Consider the following 25,837-nt stretch of genomic DNA (forward strand, 5'->3'; position numbering starts at 1 on the left):
AGCCAGGTGCTGTCTCAGGGGTCTGGTGCAGTGGGTGACCAATCTGAGCAGCTGTGTCCCTCAGCATCAGTGCCACACCACCATGGTACAAGGAGGTAGAACATAGGAGTCCTGTCTGTTCAGTCCTAAATATGAACTCTCCATGGTTATGTTTGAACAGTGAGGGGGTTATCTCAGCAGCTTCACTTGACTGCAGACACAGATTTTTTTAATAGATGTGGTAAAGTAAATTTCATCAGTGAAAAGTTCCACTTGAAACTGTGGTAGGGGAAGAATTGGGAAAGATTTTTGTGTTTTGCTACTTGATGGAGGGTAGTGTATCTTCCAGCCTAGAAAATCACGTGTGTGTAAGTCATACTGAGATTTTCTGTGGAAAATACAGAATTTACTGGAAATTTTCTTGATGCAGAAGGTAGAAAATCTGTTCTTAACTTGTTTAAGGCCTTTCTTTTGGTAGAACATAAAATGTCTTCAAGTGATTGTTTGAGAATACTCTGGATTTTCATAGAAAATTCAAGGAGGATTTAGGTGACATAAGAGTCACCCCCTTGTGACAGGGGGGTGAAAATGTGGGACTCACTGAGTCTCCTTGTGGATACCAACAGCAAGGAATGGTGGCTGTGTCTTCTTCCTGAGACACTTTGGCAGTGGGATGCAGTTGTTTGGTTTCTCACCATGAACACTCAGGTGTAACCTCTGATACAGGGAGCTGACATGAGTGTTTTGGGCCACATTGGTTCTTAATTTTGGTAGCTAAATTAAAATCAGTAACAAAATGTCTTTTGTGCGTTGTTTTTTTCCCCTGAACATGAATGAGAAGGTTTAATTTTAAAGCAGGAAGAGCAAAGGCAAAGTGAAGTGGATTTTGGTGCTGGAATTGAGCTTTTTCCTTTTTGATTTCAGCTTAACCTGGGCAAGCCTTTCTGTGTGGTATGTTTTTCCTAGGGGTAGAAGGGAACATTATTTAACCTTCCACAAACTAAAAATAAGATGCCTTCAGCCTAACCCTTGGGAATCTAGCTGATTTGTCTGCTTTTATTACTTGAGTGAAGCTGCCTCATTTGTTCTTGCTATGAATTTCATAAGCCTTTGGTTTTATTTTTTAAAGTTTTCTGCACTCTCCTAATTTTGGTTTTATTGATCACTGTCTCCAAGCAGTATTCTTTTTCAGGTTTTGAACATTCTCTAGACATTCAGCTTTGCTCATGTGTTGTGATAGGATACCAGGTGCCCTCTTCAGCTGGGCAGAGGAGAGAAAACAAAACAAGATTTCTGGATCAATACAAGGACAGGGAGAGATCACTCAGCAATTGCCATCATGGGGAGAACAGACTTGACTTGAGGAAGTTTACTGAATTCATTATCAATTAAATCAGAGTAGGATAGTGAGAAATAAAACCTTAATAAAAACCTTCCCCCACTCTTCCCTTCTTTGTGGTCCCATTTTTTTTTTCCACCTCCTCCTTCCCAGCAGCACAGGGGGCAGGCAATGAGGGCTGTGGTCAGCTCATCATGCATGGTTTCTGCTGCTTCTTCCTCCCAAGGTGAGGACTCCTCACACTCTTCCCTTTCTCCAGGATGGGGTCCCTGCCAAAAGCTGGCCATGGAACCTCCATGCAAATGTCTGTCTGGCTCTGCTCTCTTTATTGCCTTGAATTTCACTGTTCTTCTTCTCATTTCATCTAAAACATATGAAACTATTAGAGATAATACAGCCACAAAAAAATACCAGCCTGCTCATTTAAGTATTCACTGTAGCCTGAGAAAATAATGTTTATTTTAGTTTTCTCATCTGAAATCAAAGCACTGCTTCCTGTCATGTACTTTTTTTTTCACTGAGCAAAAATTACACCTTTAAGAGCTAAAGTAAAAATGCATGTTAGGATCAAGAAAAAAAAAAAAAATCTTCATCTTGCAGTTGCATCAGTATCAGTCATCCAGGAATAGCAGTGAGCTAATTAAGCTCAGTGGAATTTTCCATCTGGCATCCTTTGTTAGGCTGTATAGATTTTCCTGCCCTAGTAGGGTAAGCTGCAGTAGGATATTAAAAGAGGTAATAACTTTTGTGTTACTTTAAAGTGGATGTCTATTTATGTCTGATGTAGCTTTCCCTGGCTCACTTCCTCCATGGCTTCTCTCCCTGAATTAAGGAGCTCCTTGTTCCCTTCAGGGCACAGAAGGAAGGGACTTGTTTAATATTTTCTCACTTGTTTAATATTTTTCTCACATTTTAAGGACAAAGTCCTTAAAATGCTCAGCCAGAATAGATGGGTGTTCAGGGGATCTTGCTAATTTTGGGTGCCACTGATTGGCACTGTTTTTACCATGGCTGATTTGCATAAAGAAGGCCATGGATTTTTCTTCCTTTCTGTGCTGATTCTAGTTTTGTGCTGACCAGTTCAGGGTAGCCCATAACAAGTCCAACCTGCAGAGTTTGGAGCTCTGATGCTGTTCCTGCACCCCAAGGTGAGCATCCCTCTGTTCCCATGGCTATGGAGACAGGGCTGTGTGCTAAGCACACCTCTGACTGGGGAGCTGGGGATTTTAGACCTTGGAACAGGGAGGCTGTGGCAGCTATACATAAAAACTGTCCTTGGAGGTCTCTGACACAGCCTCAAACAGAAGAAAAGGCATTTGGTGTTTTCTGGATTGCCTGGAACATGGTGAAGGATGTCCACACCATGGCTGGTTCTTGAAGAGCACTCTCACCTAAATCTGTATGAATTTACATATTCTCCTGGAGTCAGACCCAATGTAAATTCAACCATCTCTTCCTTAATTCAAGGGTGATATTAAGACCATAATGTGAAAATTTTTCTTGGTATACACCATTGATTTCCAAAATACCTTGATGCAATCTGTTATTTAAAACAGCAGCTAAATTCTATAAATGCTCACAAGATATGGATAGAATTTCTAGCTTTGCTGTATTTTTTTCCTGTAGGACTACATGAATAATGCAATGCTCAATAAACAATATTTATATATGGATAGATTTTTATAGTGTCTGACTTTAATAAACAGAAGTGCTTACCAGTGAAAGTTCCATATTAAAAATATGTTGCTGAAAAGAGTTTATTAATCCAGTGTTTTGTAAACAAGACAGCCAGGCCCACTTTCCAGGTGTGAAGCCCCTCATGTCTCTTCTTGAGACAGTTTCTCACCTGTGTTTTAATATAAGGGTCCTGAAAAGGGTGGGCAGGGGGCTCCTGGGTTGGTTTTTTATGACTGAAAGTTAAATAGACTTTGCAGCAGCTGAAGGCCATAAATCAAAGGCAAAGGTCTTGTAGCTTGATTTTAAAGCAATATTGGCAAATTTGGAATCTTACTGTGTCCTTATGATTAACACCAGATTTAAACTGCTGTTCTTTTAGTTTTCCCAATCTTTTCTGTATTTGGGGAAAACTAGCAAAGTTTGAATCTTGCATTTGCCATAAATTTAAAAATGTTTATCTGATATTTATCTTTGAAGTGAATAAATTTAATATCAGTATCTTTTATTCAATGATCTATTTTACAGTCATAGTGCAGAAATGTATACTACCTCAGTAATCTATTAAATAATGTCTGTTCTCTCCTGTTAATGAGCCTTCTGGCTGCCAAAGCAATAGAAATATGTAAATCAGCTTGACTTTCCTGTTTCTGATGGTGTCTTTCTTTTGGTTGTGTTTTGTTTCAGAGGAATTTTGGATTTTTCTCTTACACTTCAAGAATACACAAGTAGCTATTTCAGACAATGCACTTCATGCTTTAATAAACTAAACTGTTTTTTCTGCCTTGTTTTTCGTGTGATGCAACTACTTTACAATACTATGAACTCAATAATATGTGGAGTTCTACTAATACAGTTAGTATAAATCCTTAGCAGTTTTAGACTTTGGCTTTGCATCATTTAAAAATCTTTACTGTCTAAAACTTGCATGGTCTTTAAACACATGATCCAAATAGTTGTGTTGATCCTTGCTCACATTGCTGTTTGAAACTGACTTTTCAAGGAAGTATATTTTCTGAAAGAAATGAGGAATTAGGAATGTAAAGCAGTGGTTAATTTCAGATATTTCTTTTTTGCAAGGGCACCTTACAGATGTGCAGCTGATCACCTGTATCTTCTGGCTAATAGCCAAACCTATTAAGATTTCTGTTGTTTATCTGAATGCAGATGTTTATAAAATAAGTTTTCTTTACTGTCAGTACCAAAGAAGTGACACAGCTGCAAGAGAGGCACACAGTGCTTTTAGTTCTCCCTTCAAGTTGTCCAGCATTATTTGATTTAGCAGTTCCTTTGCCAATGATGGCATATAAAGGAAGGAGGAGCAGAGGTTGACTTTCAGACAGCAGCTAGAGCTTCTAGTGCAGGCACTCAAGTTTCTTTAAAATTCTCTTGGTCTTGTAAACTGAAGAAGATGGGATGTCACTGGTCGAAAATAAACACAAAATTTCAAGTTGTCATTTTAAGAGGTTTTTTTTTTATGACCATTACTATCCTTGAAAATTGTGTTAGAACAGTCAAAGTGCATGTATTCTGGTGCTGAAATTAAGGACTAGACTGTTATTCACCGGAGAGAGCACTTAAAGCACTTTACTCCAATTATATGTCTGCTGCTCGATGCATGAGGCTGTTAGTGCCTCCTGAAGCAATTATCTGTAAAAGTCTTGTAGTGCAGATCGACTTCCACTGGGTGGTGGCCAAGGCTTTGTTTGAGCAGGAGGAAGTAAAGAGAGGCAAACTTTCTTTATTGAGGCTTGTCTTATCTTTTGGGGAACAGTCAGATCTGCTCATATTGGCTTTGCTCCTTTTCGTGTCAGGGAGGATGTTTGCCAACAACAAACAAGCACCTGATTGTTCTTATTTTGCTCAAGTTGTCTCCCTCTACTTCCATTGCTCTCCTTCCTCACCCATTTTTCACCACATTTCCTTTGCTGTTTGCTTATTTTATGCTATATTGCATAGAAGCCAACTAAATCACTAGCTTTCTTTTCAAGGAAAAATAGAAAATCTATAGTTGCTGCTCTGTAAACTCTGATACAAGCTATATTATAGTGCTTGTTTTTGGGAAAAGCCAGTAACTAAACTGTCTAGAAATCTCTTCTGTTGAAGGAAGGAAGGAGAGAAGGATGAAAGTAGAGACATCCATATCTCACAGGAATATTGGCAACTTGGGAAAAGCCTCATTGCCCTAATTGCTTCAGAGGACAAAGGGACATTCTGATTATTGTACAGGTCAGAACAGTCATAGCTGAACTAGACAGCTTTGTCTTAACCTCTGGTTTTAAAATGCTTTCAATTCTTGTATGTAAACATCACAGATTGTACAGAAAAGCACTAGTCCCAAAAGTACTTGTTTCAGAATTTGGCAGTTTCTCCATTTCTCAGTCAGACAGATATGTCCAGACAGTGAATTAACTCAGATCTTGAATCAGCAACACAAGCAGATACTCAATTGAATTTCCTTTGAAGCATCCAACTAAAATTTCTTCCTGCTCAAATCTGAGGAGTTTGAACAGTGAGTGTGGCTGAAGTGCTACAGGAGATAGTTGAGAGCTGTGTGTGAGGCTTTAGGCAGATTTGGAGTGGAAAAATGATAGATAAAAGAAATGGGGCTTGAAGGAATTGGTGCTTTTGCATGCTTGTCTGGTGAGCTGTTTGTGTACCTCTTCAGGTAGAGATGTTTGTTGTGCCTTGGTTTCTTTTGTTTGCTTTTGCATTATGGTTTCTTATCCTCAGCTTTTTGCCTTTATTACCTTTTTTCTTTCTTTCTTGCTGGCATGCAGCATCATAGGTTTCTTGCTGTTACTGCTGATACTGGACTGCTTAAAGCATTCCCAAACACAGTTGGCATGCTCTTTGTGCATTTGAAGTGTCCCATTGCAGTCATGTGCATGCTGATAATTTGGTTATCCTCTACTTGTTTATTTTCTGAACTTTTCTGGAACCTCAGGAGTTTTTATTTGTTTGTTTGTTTGTTTTTGTTTGTTTGGGTTTTTTTTAATTCTTGTTTCACTAGAAGTGGCAACTCTGTGTGTATAGTGTGTATAGGTATTTATGTTTGATCTCTATACTTCAATTAGAATTAAGTAACCATTTTGCAGTTTCAAAAAATTTCCTTTAGAAGGTGATTGGTTTGCAAGATGTCTTTTTGTTGCAACATCATAGCTCTTTACACAATTCTTTCCTCTCAGTGCTTTTTATGGCTGTAGGTGATCAGTGCTGCAGCACCTTTGAACCAAAGCAAGCTCTGTTCTGGTAGCCTTGATTTGGTACCTCCAGCAAGGTGGCCTTGCTTAGTTCCACAGGCAGATGTGGGTGACTGAGCAGCCAGTGCCCCTTGCTGGCATCCAAGGTCAAGTTAAACCAAGTTTTGTGGAAGTCCTGTGGCTGAGGTTTAACCTGTATTTCTTCTTTTCCCCACTGAGCCTTTTTCCAATGTTCTGTATTTTGTTTTCCCTGACAGCACTGAGCTCTGCTGTTTCCAGCCTATAAGCACAGGATTGTGCTGTTTAAATGCAGAGGTTTTCTTCTAGGTGAATTATTCTCTTGCAACATTTTCCTTGTTACTCAGGATGTGAATTAATGTTGAATTCTAACAATTTCACTACAGACATGGCAAGATTTCTCTGCTAGTCATGTTACAGCTGTGATTCATGTTACAGGATACATCATCTAGAGCATGCAGCCTACATATGCCTGGTTGTAGAATGTTCCTTTACCCTGAAATGAAAAGTAAAGGTGACACAAAGCAGCCTTGATAGAATTCAATAAAAATGTCTGCAGTATTCTCACTTGGGTTTATTAGAGCTTAATGGTAATTAGGAAACCTTAAGTGTGTGAAATTAAAAACCAAAACCTCACACAAACCCCACCTTTATAGTGCAACCTGGTATATTTAAGGATCTCCTATTGCTCTGTAGACATTTCTTAGAGTAAAAGCTGGGAGAAAATAAATGAGTTCATGTTTTTGATGACCCTGGGCAAATGAAGGAAGCATTGCAGCTACCAGAGGAACTGGTCTTCAGGTTTTTATATATATGATTAGAATATTTTAACTTGAAGTGTGGAAGAAAGCAAACACTTTTTCTAAAACATGTCTTCTGTACAAGGACAGAAATTAAATAATTTAGCAATGCTGCAGAGCCATTTTCTTGTGCTATTCCATAGCTACTTTGGATCTCCAATAAATGGATTAGCAGCCCATAAAGATTATTTCTGTATGATTTAGATGGCAAGTTTTTGGTATGTGTTTTGCATGTACCAAAGTATTGTTTCTTAATGCAGACTTCATGCTATTTTCACATTCAAGATTAGTAGGACTGAAAGCACCGCAATCTATGGTTTAAGTAGCAGGAATATTTATTATTTGCAAAATTCACTTTTATTTGGGAGACAAGATCTTCAGCTTTGCCTAACAGTGTATTTGAGGATGCAGATGGAATTAAATAATACAAATGCCTCTTGCCAAACCAGAAGCAAGTTCAGAAAGTGAACTCCTATTCATAAAGACTAAAGGACAATTTTGGAGAGGCTGGTGCAGCAGTCAGTGTATTGCAGAGCTGTTAAATCACCTCTTTTACAGCATCCATGCAACTCCTTCCTTTGTCCCCTCATCTGCTCTTCCAGTGGTGGAACATTCCCTTGCTGGGGGTGCAGGTCTGAGAGCCCTGTTCCAGATTTTATTTGGGAATAGTGGGGGCCCATATGGAAAGAGACCAAACATCAGACTTGGAATTCCAGGTGCCACTCACTGGAATCTAGTGCTGAGGCCTGGCCCCACTGTTTGCTGTATGTGGAGTGAGGTTTCTGAAGTTATTTCTGAAGCAAAGGGTAGGTTTTAGGTTTCCATATGACTTTTGGCCCTTACAAAGAAAGCTCAAGAAAACACTCCTTTAATTGTTTGGCAAATCTAGGCTGTTTCTATTGAGTGATTTATTTAGTTATCTTGTTGTGATGGCACCATTGTGTTCTCCTCCGCTCTCCTCCTGGCTCAAACTCAGTTTTCCTTTTGTTTCTACAGCCCCTGATCCGTGCTGGTAGTTTGTTACACTCTTAGAACAAATAACAGTCACCTTGGCTGCTGGCTTTCCTCAGAGTGTCTGTGTCAGGAACCACTCATCAAAGATTGAGCTCCTGCTCATGCCTGTGTAAATGAACATAGCTCACCTGTGACTACAGCCCTTGTCAGGGAGAGGCAGTTGGGTGTATTCACTCCTGTGAACCCTTACAGACAAACAAAAAGAAATTACAAATAGCTAGAAAGTGAGGTGCTAACTCTCTGATCTCTGGTGGGAAGGGATTCTACAGTCCTTGCCTTAGGAAGAAGCAGGGACTGGACAAAATTATTTTACCAACAGTCATTTTATATCATTTATTTTGCATAGCATTTAAGCAAGGGTAGCCATTTCTTTTTTCCTCCTTACAACAAAGCTTCTGTTTATAAATAGATACACAGTGAATAGGACTTGTTTGGTAATGCTGACTTTAAAACTTTTTTTTTTTTTAAATGCTGAACATCAAATGAATTAAATCTAGATTAATACATTTAATGAGAAGTGCATGACCTTTTCTTCTTATAATGGGAAAGTAATGGATTACACAATTAAATAAGTTATATGCAAGTAGATATGATAAAATACTTTAGCTGTGATTATGGAGGGTGTTGACTGCTAAGGAGAAGGATTGCAGTAGAAGATTTGATGTGAATTGTTCTGTGAGCAGCATTGAGCCATGAAACACTTCTTCATTGTTTCTGTATGTCACTGTGGGTTGCTCTGGGTCCCCACACTGTTGATGTTTACCACTGGCTGTTGCAATGTGTTGAGCTCCAGTCTGGGAGAACTTTCCATTCGTGTCCTTGTTCTGTAAATGATGTCCTTGTGTCCTGCAAAACCCACCCATGGAACACTCAATTGAAACCATGACGTAGCCAGAATTGGTGTCAGCTGTTCAGTTGTTCTGTATTGATAAAAAGCTGAACTGAAAGAAAGATTCTGTGTATAGAGCCTTTTACTGGAGGTTTTTCATACTGAGGATGAAATTTCTAGGCAGGAAAGGGTTTAAGGGGAACAAAGTCTTAATTGTCTAGATGTTAATGAGGAGCTTCACCCAAAAACTGAAGTGAGAGACAGTTCAAAGATGTCATCTGGGAACTTTGTGCATGTGAGGGAGGAGCTGGTGGTGTGGCTTGCTAGAGGTGAACATTAAAGGATGAATGAATGGAAAACAATCCAATGGGAGAGTGATATTGGGAAGGATTTTTAAAGTGGACAAAGCAGTTTGCTTAATGTAACAATGTGAGGAGGGTTCCATACAGAGTAGGTACTGTAACCAACATGCCATCTAGGAAAATGGGGGTTTTTTCAGCAGTGTCGTGATAGAGCAAAAGCTTGGTAAGATTGCATCAGATGTAGGAAGGAAGAACTGGTTGGGATGAGAGGCTAAGGAAAATCTGTGTTTGATGTCAGTGCACAGAAGAACCTTTGAGGTGTTCAGCAGAATGGTGACCCACAGAGAAGCCCAGTTAATTTCTAGCTATTTGTTCTTGCATGACAAACAGATCAAACAAAGCTTCTGCACAAATGTGAATTTATGTTATTCCTGTTCTTGTTTTAGGTAAAGAAGATGAATTTCCAAAGAAGCCATTGGGGCAGATTCCATCAGGACCTCTGCCTTCTGTGCTTAACTCCACTCCAGTGCTTAATGGACAGAACAGTACTGGGACACAAGCAGCAAGACAAAGGACAGAGAGCAGACCATCCACAGAAGAAGAATCAGAAAGTTCACCAAACAACCGAAAAAGAATTAATTCTGTGGATAAGAAACCTTCCTTAAAACAGCTAAAGATTCGACCAGTAGAGACACCAAACAGTTTGCCTAAGAATGAGGTGGATACCAGAAAAAAGCCTCAGCCAGCAGAGCAAGACAACTCAAGTCTATACAATAATGCAGCTGCTAATCAGAATTCCAATGCTACTTCCAACACAAGAAGGGAATTTGTACCTAAGTGGAATAAACCGTCTGATATCAAAATAATGGAAAAGACAATGAAACTCACTGCAGAGGTGAAAGGGAGGCCAGTAAACCATTCTGGTTTGGGCCCACCACCAAGTCCTGGAGAAATGCAGCCTTTGAATGTAAAGCAAAAGGTGAGGGTTTTGGATGCTGATGAAGGTAAGCGAGGGTCTAATGCATCTCAGTATGACAATGTTTCAGAGGATGAAACTGAGAACGAGAATGTTGTTGAAGAGATGCTTGAGAGAGCTCATCCACAAAGTCCTAGGCATGTAGCATTTTGTAATAGTCCAAGAAAGCAAATGGAAAAAACACCAGCTCCATTAAAAATACCCAATAATTACACCTTCACTTCACAACCCAGATCTCCAAAATATGCATCTCAGTCTGATGGTCCATCTCATGGACTGAATGTAAAGCAGCAACTGCCAGGTTATAGTAATCCCCCTACTTACTATGGGAATTCTCCAAAGCATGTTTCCAGTATAGGCAATGCAAGTTCTGCACCTCTGCATTACCACGGGAATCGACCCAGCCCCTCTGGAAGGCCATACGCTCCTTTTATGCCGGTAGATTATTCCCCAAATAAACTGCAGATGAATTCCTATCCTGCCAGTCGCCAAAATGCTCTTCCAGCAGCCCCTGCTCAGACAGAAGTCGCTCCTGTTGATGCATACACCAGCAACTCGAGGTCCTCCCCAGGTGTCAAGTTCATCATCCCTCCAGCAGATTATTTACCAGAGGAGAGAAAGTGGCTGGACGCCGCCTACGCCTACAGACACGAACCCTACAGGCAGCCCTGGAGCCAAGACCTCAACAAAGGCCACTTGGATCATTTCCAGAAATACCAGCATTTTCAGGCAACACCTTTACATGAGCACAGTCTTCCTGCTGTTTCTGTGGATAGTCCAGTGAGATACAGGACTTCCCCAGCCTTGGAAGAGAATGGCTCCCCACAGTACCAATACGCCAGCCCGTCAGCTCAAGGCCAACACTATCGGAACAGAACTGATGGATTGTCTGTGCATCTGACTGTGCATGAGTCTGTGCATGAGTCTGTGCTTCTCTGAGACCCTGGCTGTGCTTAGTAAAGTGGCAAGAACCAAAACCAGTTGAACAGTACTGTGTTAGTAGTAGTCCTCCTCAGTTCTCTGAAATGTGGATGGTTCGTGTGAGTTCAAAAATAACAACACTTTTTCAGAGATGTTTCAGACTTTGGTTGAAAGCTGGTGGAGTTCTTGGACTTGCATGGAAGCTACTGGAAGTGATCTAATGCACATAGACATAGCAATAAGCTCAAATACATCACGTGGTTCATGCTGTCGTCGCTCCTTACATTTTAAATAACTCATGTTACAATCCTTCTGCCTAAAACCTGTAACACACTGAAAAGTTTTGACTGACATTGTTAATGCACTGTACAGATGTGTGCGTGTGTGCCTGTGTGAGTGTGCACTTACAGTACACAAACTCATATGGAAAAGAGCTAAAGAGTTTAAATTTAAATGCATTTAACTTTGGGCAAAGCTTGTGAAGTACTTTTATTTCATATTAATTTTTTCTTTGTAATTTATTTGAGAAGCCATTCATTTTGAATGGGAATTTTTGTCATTTTTATACAGCTGCCTCAGCATCCCAGTATCTGTTCTGGGCAGGAGAGATGCTTTGGGATTATTAATTTAATCATATGTGAGAGTTAATTTCCTCTCCTTTGACTACTGTTTGTAATTTTCCTCAGCAGGAAGGAGCAGGCAGGAAAAAGCAGATAGCCAAAAATGTCTCTCTAATCTGGCTAAGAAATGGTGCTTAAATTCAGAGCAGTGTTTAGGAGTTTTTTAAGTGCATCAAAAATGGAGAATCTGTACCTTCTCACCCAAATCTACCTTCAGAATGTCATTCTATATGCAAAAGACTGGAGCACAGTGAGCCTAATGCCAGATACAGAAATGGTGCTGCACCCTTCACTTTTTGCCACGCTGTGCTGTCAGACTCAAACTGGTTGCAGGGCCAAATCCCACAGGTATCAGAGGATTGCACAGCTCGTTGACACCTCTGTGAAGTGCACACAGGAATTTGAGCTTTGCTCCAAGCTTGACATTCCCCGAGCTGTGTGAGTATGCAGTGTCCCTTGTTGAGTGGATTTTGTTGTTGTGTTTTGCCCTTTTCCCCCCACATTGCTGGTGGGTTCCTGTCTGAGGTGGGGCGTGTGCTGCTGTGCTGTCGGGCTCACGATGCACGGTGTTCTACACTAAAATGACCCTGACTGTTGTTAACAGGAACCTTAAACTCCTGCTGATGTAAGTAATTCTGATTAGTCTTTGCAGCCTTTTCCCCTTCGTGTTTTCCTTTCTGTTTTGACTGTGAATTGGGGTGGAATTAAAAGCAGGTGAAGTGGCACGTGGAGGATGGAGTCCTGTGAGCTGCAGGACGTGCTGACCTCTCCCCAGGAGCTGAGGCAGAGGAGGGTCTCACCAGGAGAGGTCCTTGGAGTGCTGAACAGAGAGATTTCTCTAATATTGAAGTACTAAACATTGGTATCAACACCAGTTTGGAAGGTTGTCGTGTTCCCTCTTGTTTTGTGAGGTTTGTTAACTGAAGACATAGAGATGGATATTATTTTTTTTTCCTTTAAAGAATGAGCTTTAGTGCCTATTATTGCTGCAGGTTGGCTCTGTAAGTTTTAAGGTACAGAAGTAAAACAATTTTTACAAATGGAAGTAACATTTACTTAGTATGTTTCAAAACATTTTTTTTTGTGTATATAACGTGTCTGATGTAATTTTTAATAACTGGGCAATTTTATACTTTAAAAATTGCAAACTGCAGCGAAGTAACTGTAGCCAAGCACTACACTGAAATCCTAAACTAAAATTGTGAAGATAAATATGACTTGGGCTTACTTTAGTTCTGATTGCTTACAGCAGCTTAGAAATGTATGTATATAATATTGTGGCTAAGTGTAATAATCTCAGTGTTTAATGATGGTTCTGTAATTCATAACAAAGCTGTACAATTTATTTGTGCAAACAACTTGAGGCTCCAAAATATGTATCAGCATTAGTAAATACTGTAGATTTTTATATATAAAATATATACACACTATTTTCTTATTTCATCTGCAACAGTTTTATAACTGTGTACCCTATTTTGATGTGACTGTATTTTTAACATGTTAAAATAATAATAATTAAGCTTATGTTGTTTTGTCTTCCTTCTTAATTATTTGGTTAGCTCCAAACTGGACTTTAGCTATTCTCAGCACAAATAATTGCTTTTCATAAATGAATCATGTGTATATATATGATGTATCCTATCTAATTTGTACATGTTTATTTTTAGACTAAGCAATGTGGATAAAATCTATATAGTCCTTTTGCATTATTGCAGAAGTGGCAAGGTTATTGATTATAGTTTATTACACAAGCTAAACCTTAGCCTGTCATTTGCAAAAACTAGGAGCATAAACTGTGATCATTATTTTCTGGTTTTGTTCTAATAATCTCACCCAATACCAGTTTAAAAGAGAATTGTTGGCATAAGGAATTTGCAAAGTTGCATTGATCAAAGTGCAGAATAATAGTCTGACTGTGGCTTCTGTCTCTCACATGTTTGGAGGATGCTATTGAGTTGTGTTTTTTTAAAAGAAAAGCAACACAGCCTTGTGTCATCTAATTGTAGTGCAAACCACATTTTTATTTTCATTTAACTGGACAAACCAGACTCAGGGTACAGGCAGATTTGAGTCTGTCATTCATACCAGCAGCAAAACCCATTTGATGCTGCAGAGGGAAGGGAGACACAGCTGTGCCAGTGCCTTGCTGATGGAGGGGCTCATCTGAGTGTCTTGGATTAGATATCCTCACAAGAGCTTTGCTGTCACTGTTTTCTTTCATCTGAAAACAGTGGAATGGTAAGTATCAACATAAAATATTTGAGACCTTTTTTTTCTTCCTATGGTTTAATAATTTTCCAAGATCTCTGCTTTGAGCTGGATAAACTGTAAGTTTCTTGTCCAGGTTTGTTGTCATGGCTTTCCTTGTGTGAGACAAATTCAGCGTAGGGATTTGGAGAATTAGCATAGAGGAACACAAAGGACTAAGTAAGGAGACATGTCTAACTTCTGTATGGCAAAATTTAGTGAAATTAAACTAATTAGGATTTAAAGGGAAAAGAAAGGGCCTTGAGTATATGCTGTGGTTGCTTTTCCTTTCACTTGGATGCTCTGCTAGATTAGATCTAATGACTTCAGTGTGGTACTGAAGCATTTGGTCTAGTGCAGTACAAATTGTTGTGGCCATGGAAGGAAGATGGGGAGGATGGTATCACTGGTACTCTCAACCCTTTTGGTGAGTGGGATCCAGGTGCTTGCTTATCTGTATAACCAAGTTATGTTATGCACTGCAGGTGAAGACAGAAGCCATCCCTGCTCCTCCTTCCAGGGGAAGATTCTGGCATCAGATTTGGTGATGAATCTGAATCTAAACATCCACTTGCTTTGGCAGCTGAGGAAGAGAATCTGACCTCAGGAAAATTCTTTCCCCATCTCCAGATCCAGCTGTGCCCAGCCTGTAATGCTTTAGGGAATGCAACACAGAGGAAAGAGAAAACCTGTTTAGCCAGGAGTCTGTTAAAAGAGAGTATTCCCTCCTACACCTGCTGATCACTACCTAAAGCCTTAAAGCATGGTATTGTTTGCAATTGTTTCAAAATTACCAGACTGGAGTGGACAATTCTGTTTTTCTCACGGCCAGGATGTGTAAATGCCAGTTACCTCTGTAGTATCTGTCAGCAGGATGAATCCCTTGTTGTAAAAGTAACTGTTCTACCCCCACTATCAATAAACTTTCAAGGCAAAAAGCCAGAGAGTTTTAGAAATCGTGGAGGATGCAGAGCAGAAGTATCTTATTGCTAGTCAAAGATACAACATTGTAATAAACAGAATAATTACAAAATTAGATGCAAACAGTAAACAACGTTGAAATGTCAAAAGACAGAACAGCCTTCCAGTGTGGGGAAGCAAATCCAAAGCTTCCCTGAGGTACACAGACATTTTCCAGGGAGATTCTTCTCAAGAATCCTATCCTGAATTTCACATCATACTCAATATGACTTTGAAATGGACTTGCAAATTGCAGACTTTTTTTTTAATCTCCCCCTTGGGTGGCATTACACTGCATGCACAAAGAAGAATACTATTTAAAATATGCCATCAAACGCCCACCGTTTCACTTCCAGCAGAGAACATTCCACTTTCCATACTTCAGTGAGAGGAAAATATAATCTTTTTTGTAGTCCTTTAAATACTGCATTTTTGTAAAGTTCTGTAAATGTAGCATAGTTACAGTTTAACAGCTACTTAACCAAGTATCATTCAGATGCTTGCTTAGCCATCCTCTTTAGAGGATCTTTAGATGGCATGAAGCTGCTGCATAATTTGCTGCAGTTTCTTTTTTTCTTTTGGGCAATATTAAGACAATCCAAATGCTTTTAGTGGCAGAGTTGCAATGAGGAGATGACTAGGCCCACAACTGAAATTGGAAATATAATTGCAGTCATTTTGGAATAGCCTTTAAATAAATGGTTGCCAAATCGTGGGAAGGACACCATTTTCTGGGTTCTTTGTGCCAAGAGAACTCCTTACTGCAGCAGGGAACACATAGGTCCCTCTCCTGAGTGATTTGATTCTCTCTGCTCACACCAACTGCTTTTCTTTGTGCTTATGGAGTTAATATGTTAGTAGAAAATCAATGGAACTTTTAGAATGAATGATGAGAAAACAAAGCTATCTTGTTCTGACTTTTCTTCCTTCCTTTCTTTGTTTGTTTGTTTTACTGATTTTATTGTCAACCTTGTCAAGGTGAGCTGTGTGTGATGTGATCCTTTTGTCTCCTTTCTCTAGTAATGTGCCAACATGTTTTACAGAGGCTTTGTGATGCCTTTTTGCTGCTCTTTCTGCTATGTATCAGAGGTTATTGTTTGCCTCTTCAGCTTTTCCTTTCTAGATTATGTGCAAATTAAGGGAACAAAAATTATATTCTCACTATTGCAGTTGGTCAGAAATTCTCCAAGAAGGGTAATTCCTGACAGAAAGCAATTTAATTTGGCAGTTGGTGAAGGACATTGTAAGGTGGAGATTTTTGTACAAGTCTGTGGAATCCAAAGTCTAAGGTTGCTTCTGATGCCAGCAATTTATTTACAGACGCGAACAGGACGGGGCTGCTATGGAAAGTGTCTCGAGCTGTTTATTTTTTCAGCACCAGTCTCATTACATGATTATGATAATGGAAAGATGCTAACAGCTCACTGTCCAGGCAGCAGGCTGGAAAACTTAATGTTACAGCATACTTTATAACCTCCTAGACCAATCACATGAAGCAGAAGCATATTGACAGTAGTTCTATCCAAGCACCAGAAGCACACGTAGCTTTAGTTAAAACAAAGTTTGCTTATTTTGAATACAATACCTGTTTGTGAGGCACAACACACAGAGCTCCATTCATCAGCTTAACCTTCCTAATATCTTGCTAGATAAACTTTCTTCAACTTAGAAAGCCATTCAGACAAGCACTAATACATGGCTTTATTGTTCTATTCCCATGTCTTTTCTACAGCTTAAATAATTTTTCTGGTGGTTTATCTCATGACTGTTGCTTTTAGCTCTACTAACAATTCTGCTGCATCTGAGGCCTGCCTTCTGCAGTTTTCCTAAAACCCTCTGATTTTATGGATTCCCACAGCTTCTGCTTGGGGTCAAGGACCAAAAACCATATTAGACACAGGCCAAGGAAGAACTGTTTGCAAAATGCTGTGTCCTGCCACAGAAACATGCCAGCTTGGATCTACAGCTGCCCTGCCAGTCCAATATGTTTGATTTGGTTAAGTAAATAACCTGTTTCCTGGTAATGCATTTCTTCTGTCAAATTTTTCTGCTGGAAATGAGGTAAAAAATTGAGGCCTGGGAACTCGGGGTGCCTGAGCTCCTCTCTTTAATTAGAAGAACTGAAGTTGGCTTTTGGTTCAAACCATCCTCTTCAATCATTGTATTTGTAAGTTCAGGAGTATCTTTTAGAATAACTTGTGGTATTGTCCCTTAGGACTTGGGTTTCTTCAATAACAGAAGGTCTTGTTAGATTACTTTGTCTAATCTGTGCCTTCTTTTTAAACTTCCCTGTTCCCATATTTCCCCAAAGAGAGCTCAGATCTGAGAATGACTCCACGGGTAGTAAATTGATCTTAGTGGTTGATGGTAGATCTCCAGTGCTGCCATCAGGTGGGTTGGATGGGATTTTCAGGCACCTTAGCACTCAGCATGAAAACTGGGCTTTTGCAGTACAGGGAACTGGAAAAGCTTTACTGGTGCCAGGCTCCCTTGAACCCAGCAGCAATGTGTGGTTTATAGTAAAACTCTCACAGCTTTGAAGCAGAAGGGCTGGTGATGCTTAAACATGGTGATGCTTAACTGCCTTAACCTTTGGGAGCACAGTTCAGTTCTGTGGTGGTAGAGCTTGTAAAGCTTGTTTCTAGGAACATTGGGGTTTTGTTCCTCTGAAATTTCACAGGGAAGGAAACCACAAGGAGTATCAAGTCCAACTCCTGGCCCTGCACAGGCCACCCCAGGAGTCACACTGTGTCCCTGAGAGCATTGTCCACACTTCTTGAACTCTGCCATGCTTGGTGCTGTGACCACTGCCCTGGGGAGCCTGGTGCAGTGCCCAACCACCCTCTGGGTGAAAAACCTCTACTAGTATCCAACCTAAACCTCCCTGCCACAACTTCAGGCCATTCCCTGTCACTGTCACCACAGAGCAGAGATCAGTGCCTGCCCCTCCTCTTCCTCTCATGAGGAAGCTGTAACTGCAATGAGGTCTCTGCTCAGTTTCCTCCAGACTGAACTGACCAAGTGCCCTCAGCTGCTCCTCATGTGGCCTCCAGACCCTTCACCATCCTGCTACTCTCCTTTGGACACTCTGTAATAGTTTAATATCTCCCTTACACTGTGGTGGCCAAATCTGCACACAGCCCTCAAGGTCAGCAGTATCCTGGCTGAAACACATCATGGAGAACCTGTGCTCTCAGAGGAGGAGGAGGAGTTGGGTCCATTCTGGGAGTCAGCAGTTTCAAATTCCTGGACACAAGCCCCATGAAGGTAACCTAGAACAAACTGGGTATCCTGTTTATATTAAAGTGGTTTTAGAATGGTCCTCTTGGCCTCAGTGTTCCTCAGAGACAGCTCACCCAATCAACCTTTCAGGCTCCAAGGAAAGTGACTGTGTTGGAAGATCTTTCTTTGATGTCATTTGTTTGGACTTTGTGTCTGGAGCTCCTGAAACCCTTCAGAGTGCTCTCCCTTTTTGTTCCCCAGGTTTTACTGTGTCGGGTTTTTTCCATCTGAGTTTTTTCAATTCCAGTAGAGATGTCCACCTGTTTGCTTCTCCAGTGAATGAACTTTCTTTCAATTCCTGTGTCAGCCTGTCATGAGCTTCATGCTTGGTGTCAATTCATTGCATTCTCCAATCCTTCTCAAAGTCTGCCTTCAATTTGCAGTGCTGTCACTTTGCTTTGGAGAAAACACTGAAAAAGGGACAAAGTACATGATTTGGAGATCATAAAACAGAAATTATGAGTGTAGAAGCCAATCCTAAGCACTTTAGAAAGGTCTGTCTGGTGGTTGTACTGTGAGCAGCACCTGTATCATCATAAGTGATAGAGGTGCTTATCTATGACCCTGTTAATTGGAAGGGCTGGGATGATCACTGGCTTTGCTGAGCTCTTTTCCCCAGTGATACCTGCCTTGTGTGGGAGGTTGTGTCCATGATTTGACAATTTGATGCTGGTCAGCACAAAGGAGCAAGTCAGCCTTTGCTGGATGGCTGAGCACAGAATTCTCTGTAAATATTTCATCACATATAGTGAATAAAGAAGGAATAGTCTCTCCTTGCCATGGAATGAGTACTCTCACAGCTACAGAAAGCAATTTGCAGCTGCTGGAGTCATATGGAGCCGTACCCCAACTTTTTTGTTGCTGTATATTGTGATTTTGCTGTGAAATGTGTAAAAGTGCAGCACTTACCTCTGGTGTGCTTTTTGCCATGCAGTTGTGCATCCAGGTGGGCAGTGTCCATCCTGCCTGCTCCCATTGCTTTCCTGGTGATCTCAGTTTCTGTTGAGCACACCAAGTCTGAGAGGGACAGAAATTCACCCCTTGTCTGCTCTAAGTATTCATGGCTCCTCCTGGGTGCTGGTTATGGGGTTTATTTATTTTGAGACAAGGCTTTAGAATATATTCAGTTTCCACATCTCCTGGTCTTCCCTGCTCTGTCCAAATTTTTCCAAATACTAAAGGAGAGGGGAAAATCATGAATTCTGGAGTTAAGCATCTGTGGACTTGACCTGCTGGAAATTGTGCAGCTCTGTCTGCTCCCCACAGAGAAAAGTTCTGGTAGCCAAACTTCAGAAAGGAACAAAATAGTTTTGCTCTTTAAATGCCATTATAAAACCCCATGATTTCAGTGACTGGGTGGGGTGTCACGCTGGGCACACATTTATCATTGTAAATGTTATGTCTGAAAGGCTTTGAAATGCTTTCAGAACGTGTGATTTTGGGCACATAAGCAGATCACTTTTATTATAACCTTCAGGTTGCACTCAATAGGGTTGGTCAGGTGATGTTTTTCCCTGTTCATTTAAGTGGTTTCTTACAGAGGCCTTTGAGTTCCAGAATAATGTTCTGTGCAACCCTGATAATTACTTTCTTATTAACTGGAAGGCCAGACTGCCTTGTCTACCACCCCTTTTAGAAGTGAATCATGTTCTGATATTAAAATGACCCTAAGCTGAGATCTCAAGTTTCCTTTCCAGCTGGACTAATGGGGCTTGTGGGAGGGAAGGAAAACTTCCATGACTGCTAATTATCCTTGGTTTGGATTAATAAAGGAAAATTACTGAACCACCCATCCAAAGACTGAGAGTTATCTTACCTTTGAAAAGACTTGCCAGCTGCTAACAGGCAGCTGCACTGGATTTGCCTTTTTTAAAGATACCTTGGGTGTATCCCCTGAGCACTGGAGGCAGAAGGATTCATCCTTGTGTGCACTGTTTGCTGGAAGGGCTCAGCACAATCTTGGCTGGCACGTTGGCCACCTCAGTGGATGCCCTGGGAGCTAAACCAAGGACATTTGTTTCCATCTGCGAGCCTGACCATGACTTGTGGAGACTATTGGGGGTTTATAAGTAATTTTTAAGGGGTTTATCTTCAGAAAAGGAAGGTGAGCTATCTGAACTCCTCTCTTGCAATTCTTTTCTCTTTAAGCAATACAGTAGGAGTGAATTGCTGTGGGGTTGGAATTGTTTCCAGCCATAAGAGCAAGCAGTGCTCAGAGAGTGCTGAAGGAGCCCTTTCCATGATGGTGTTCCTATAAGGGAATTGCATTCAATTATTTTAAATTATTGAAGCAGGCCAAAGAGTTGTGTCCAACCTTTCAAGTGACTTAGTACCCACCATTCTCCATGTATTTGAGGAGCCAATGTCCATGTCACTTAGGAAGGCAAGTAAGAACTGTCTTTATATCCTTGGCATCTAAGAGATGATCAGTTTTACCATTAGCATAGCTGAGCTACTTTATAAAACCTCCCCAGCCTGCATTTTCTGTCTGACACTTCGTTGATAGTGTTGTTTATACAAAAAACTTGCAGCCCTTTTATTTTTAACTCCTGTGTTAATGATGGGAATGCTTAGGGAGAAAGTCCCTCTTTGCTTTTTTGCCTTTGCTGTGAAAAAATAATAAATGCTTGTCAGCCTAACAAGATGTAAAGTGCCTCCCCTGCTCTGCAACATTTAATTCCTGAGGTGTCTTTGTAACTGCACTTTGTTTTGCTGAACAGAATTTCTCAAATACTTCCTATCACATCAACTTGTGATAAGTCTAGTCTGGCCTTTTGGACTTATTTTTGGCTCAGGGCATTGTTTTTCAGTCACTGCCTGCTTCCTTTCTCTCCCAGCTAGGAGCTGAATAGACCTAGAGGATGCTGGTGGTGCTTTGAGGTGGGTATACCTGAACCTCTCCCTGCAGAGAGCTAACAAAAGAAAATTAAAATGGCTCTTTGAATTCAAAAAGCTTTATTAGAATGTCAGCTAGAATACTTAATTATCTTTATTAGAATTCAAAGCTATGAAGAACATTCTTAAATATTTAAGCGCTCTCTGCCCTTGTCCATTAAGTGCAGATCTTTTCTTTTCTGCCCTTGTCCTGTGCAGATATTTTCTTCCAATTCTTAAGTCAACCCAGCCATGGTTTTGAGGGTTATTGCAAGCTCTGAGCTGCCCCTCTCATCCACAGAGAGTTGTCCCCACGGGATGTTCACTCCCTGCCCCTCTCAGCAGGTTTGAAACCTCTCTGATGAGTCTTTCATGGTCAAGTTTCTGCTCTTGGCCCTTCCTGCTGCCAGATGCCCTTCTGCTCCTGGAGCTCTGTCCTGTGCAGGCTCAGGAACCTTCATCAGCCAGCCCAGGAACCCTCCTCGTCTGCTGACTGAGCCCTGCCCAGCCCCATCTCTGTCTTCTTGACCATGGGAACTGAGAAACCACCTGGCACAGAACCACAGCAAAGGCTGGGGCAGGTTTGGATGGGTCCTGCCTGGTACCTGCCCAACCTTCCCTGCTTCTTGTTTGCAGCTGGAGAGCCCCTTCTGTCCTCAAGGGGAAAGCCTTCCATGGCAGATCAGTCCTCCAAGACTGGAAATACAGAGTGCACGAGCCCACTGGGCTCAGCAGAGCTGGGATATTTATGTGTGAGAGAATTTTCCATAACAAAGTGAAAAACCCATCAGTCTTTGCATGTTTGGTGCCTGAGATTAAAAATTTTGGGCAGGCCTTCATAACTGTTATTGATACATTTCATACAGTGCAGTGCAGGGTTGGCACTGTACAAACAGCTCCTCCTGTGTCTGATTTCCATTTTTCTTTTAAATTACATTTCTTTAATCTTTAATTTCCCTATTTGTTTGTTTGGGTTTTTTTTTGCATACACAGATGTGGGATGATGCTTTTATCTCTTCTCAGTAGTACTGAACTAAGTTGGTTCTCTCTGAGTTTCTCTGTAGGATACCAAATATTTTCCTCTCTTCAGTATAGATGAACCTGTTGCTCTGGAATACATTTATTAATTCACATTGAAAAACTCTTTTTTTGTTATTTTAATGGGAGTCTTTTCTGTAAAGATGTTGTTTAAAAGCTTGTATTTGAAATGAGATTTTTATTGTAACTGCTCCAAGAGGACCCTCATAGCCCTGACATCTGAAATCTTCCAGAAGAAGCTAAGTGGGCTCTGTGTTTGAAGTGGCAGCACAATGCAAAGATGTAGCAGGAGGGAAATGTATTGTATTAATTCTAACAAACCTCAAGAAACTTATAATATCTATGAAAGTTCTTCACATCTTTTGTTCAGAGGTGTCAGATATAAAGAATGTTGAAATCAAGGACAAAGATGCCACAAAGGCTTGTGAGAGATGGAGGACCCAGACCTCTTTATGAGAGTGAGACAACTTCTCTTGGGCTTCTTTCAGAGAAATAACAATAATAACAATAATAAAAAGCCACTCAGCAACATCTCTGAGCACAAAGGCTGAACAAGTCTCTGTCCTGTGAGACTGAAATGATTATTTAATAGGTAATTAAACCTAGTCAAGGACAGTTGTCATACGAGGTACAATCTGTGTTTGTGACTTTGGTTGCCAGCTCAGGTCGTCACTTGCCCCTAGACAGGCAGGATCAGGCTGTGAGTGCCCATTGTATTTAGAGAGAAATTATTGACCTGCCTTGCCTGTGAGTTTGGGGTTTTTTTAGCAGTATTTGATGTGGGTTTTATGAGTTGCAGAAACTTTCAAGAATACATCTGTTATTTGGCTGTAAAAATGGGAACAAATCAAGGGAACTTAGACATCTTCCTGTTCTCTGCTTCTAGCTGACTCATTTTAAAACTTAGAGCTGAGGAGCCTAAATATTGTCTGGAAAAATAAATATCCAAAGTAGAAAGTGGATTTACAAAGGCAGTGACTTCCAAAGAGCATTTGCTGTCTTGTCTCTGCAAACTGTTGAGAATTTACCTGATGCTATTTGATTGGTGACTGTGCTACATATCACAGGTCTTTACAGGTTTTTAAATTATTTTTTAATGCCATATGCAAATACTTTGGCTCAGTAAGTGTGTTAATATGAAGCACCCATGAAACGAAGCTTTTGTTCCCAAGCAAAGATCAACTGAATTGAGACCACTATGACAGACAAGAATTCATAATGCTTTGGCTTCCAATTCTTTGTTGAAATCTTCCTGGTTCCCAGAAGGATTTATTTGTGTTTAGTTATGTTTGAATCAATTTGCCTGTATTGTGATCCTTCAAAAAATACCCAAACCTCAAAGTTAAAACTACAACAACAAAAAACCCAACCCCCAAACCCAGCTTCTTTTGTAAAACTAATTTCTGATCATCTACTGCTATCTTATCTGTTTGTCATCTACAGAAATTTTTACATGAGCATCTAGAACATTGATAAAATATTAAATAATATTGAGCCAAGAGTTATTCCCTGGGGAAATCTGCTGGGAAAAGCCCCACCAATTTCTGTCTCCCACTAATGCGATTACATGAAGTCGCCTTTTGATATCAGTGTTTACAATTTTAACATAATTGTTCAACAATAAAGCTGTACCTGACACTTGGGATTTCTTTGTTTCAAGTTGCCTTTTTTATTATGCTGAATTCTTGAAGTTTATAAAGTTTTCATTGAATTTTGTACTCTCCATTATTACTTGTCTGTATTTTCAACCCGAATGAAACTCTTTGCCATTTCCTGCTCTGCTTTTCAATCTTTTTTTTTCTTTTTTTTTTTGAAGTAGTTGTACTTTAACTATATGTATTTTTTGCAGATCACAACTTTTAATGTGTCTGCTGGGTTTGGGGTATTTTTTTGCTGTCAGGTGAAAGAGCTTTATTTTTTCCCCAGAAACTCTGTATTTTGTTAGGTAGCCACAGGCCATGTCCAGCACTGCTTGTTCCTGACAGATTAGCTTTCCTTTCTCTGCATTATACAGTGATTTTTGTAGAATAGTTCACTCTGTTTTCTCACCACATGTGGTTATGTGCTCAGATGTCAGTGTTTTACTGATCATAACCCTGAGTATTCAAAGACCTCAGAGTCTGGGTCCGAATATCTTGGAGGACTGAGCCATAGGGTGAGCACTTGCCCATGAGGAATTGAATTAAAACCTGATAATGGTTCTGAGAGGGAAAGAGCATTAAGTACATTTCCTGTGCACCTGGTGTCTTTTCTGGCTGGTAGAGATATATAAAAATATTATAGATGAAATATAAGAAAAAAAAATCTATTTCTTTACCTATTCCAGGTGTAAATATTTTAAAGACAGTAGTCAGGTGTATGGCTCAGCTAGCATTTATCTGGAAGGAATATTTTGCATAATAATTATTTACACCCTTCTCCAGAGCTGGGATTCCAGCTGCACTTGCAATTGGAATGCACAGACAGTGTTAACAATACTTGTGCCAGGGAGATTTTGTTACCCTCCTCATATTGCCAGAGGATTTATTATCCTTTACAGCCAATACTTCATGGACTTGTGTTATGAATGTTTGTTGTTTAGAATTTGTCACTGAGGAAAGGCCAATTCCAGACGTGGTACTCTAGATTTGTGATGCCGTGCAAAGCCCAAGCTATTTTTCATAATTATTAATATTGCTTTGGTGACAGTCCAAAGGTGAGTTGTATCTGCTCATCTCCAAATGACCCTGTGAAGATGAGCAACATTTGTAATGATTTTGGTCAGTGGCTTCTTAGCTGCTCTAAGTAATTTCAGAGCCCAGCCAAGGGATTTACGTTTCCATAAACAGATCTCACCCACAGCAACTGTCTGAGCTTGAGGGGTCTGGAAGAACTGGCTGTTCCATCAGCATGTCCAGAGTTTCCAGCACAGGAATCAGTACAGCTTGTCTGTGAACTGGGAAGACACCCCAGGTGGTGACATATAAAAAGGACACAGAGCATTCCCTTTCTTTCAGAACATCTCTCTCTCCTGCTGGTTCTGGGTGATGCATTTTAAAGAGGTTGGGCGATTTTGGTCAGAAGTTTTTCTGAAATAATTCTGTTGAATATATTTCACTGGATGAATTAAAACAAAAGCCCCAAAAACAACCAGAAAAAGCAAACCAGATGCTTTTCTCATTTTTTTTATATGAACTTCTAAAATTTCTTTTGTTCAGAGTTACTGAAGGCTTTGGATTTGCTTTTTTTGGCAAGGGAGGGGTCAGAGGACATGGACACAGACACATGAAGGGAGGATTTTAATTTTTAACACTAACCTTAAATATTACCAAGCTCAATCAAACCTTCTCAATGGGGATTGCAGAATTTAAATAGGGTTTTTAGACCTGCAGCTGAGCAGGCTTCACCTTTTCCGATGGGAACAGCTGTGATATGCTCCTGCTCCTAAATGAGCTCTGAAAAGTAAATATTTCCATGGGGCAGTCCAAACAAAGGGGTTTTTTGGGGGGGGGGGGGGGAAGAGAAATTGTTTACATGCTCTTTTAGGAAGGCTGGGAGATGATTTAGCTACTGGGATACAAAACCTTTAGGAACTGATAGCACCCACCTCTGCACCTCTGGGGAACAGACTGTGTTGGCTGACTTGACCTCTGCACACACATCACCTGCTCACTGTGGCACTGCTCTGGGAGTAGCTGATAGCACCATTCCCAGAGCTCCTGAAGACTGGAGCAGATGGAGAATCTGTGGCATTTGTGGCATAAGAAGAAAAGCAGGTGTTG

General features: G+C 40.4%; 1 protein-coding gene across 3 annotated transcripts in view; it reads left to right on the forward strand.

Moving 5' to 3' along the window:
- The window catches only part of USP6NL (USP6 N-terminal like), a 114,576-nt gene extending 101,377 nt beyond the window's left edge, over positions 1–13,199 (forward strand). For all 3 annotated transcript variants that reach the window (XM_054631435.2, XM_054631433.2, XM_054631434.2), the window contains one exon: positions 9,605–13,199. In XM_054631435.2, the coding sequence (XP_054487410.2) occupies positions 9,605–11,073 (1,469 nt within the window). In that variant the 3' untranslated portion in view covers positions 11,074–13,199. The remainder of the gene's footprint in view (positions 1–9,604) is intronic.
- Positions 13,200–25,837: the final 12,638 nt, after the last annotated feature.

This window comes from Agelaius phoeniceus, chromosome 5 (assembly GCF_051311805.1).
Source record: "Agelaius phoeniceus isolate bAgePho1 chromosome 5, bAgePho1.hap1, whole genome shotgun sequence".
Lineage (NCBI taxonomy): Eukaryota > Metazoa > Chordata > Aves > Passeriformes > Icteridae > Agelaius > Agelaius phoeniceus.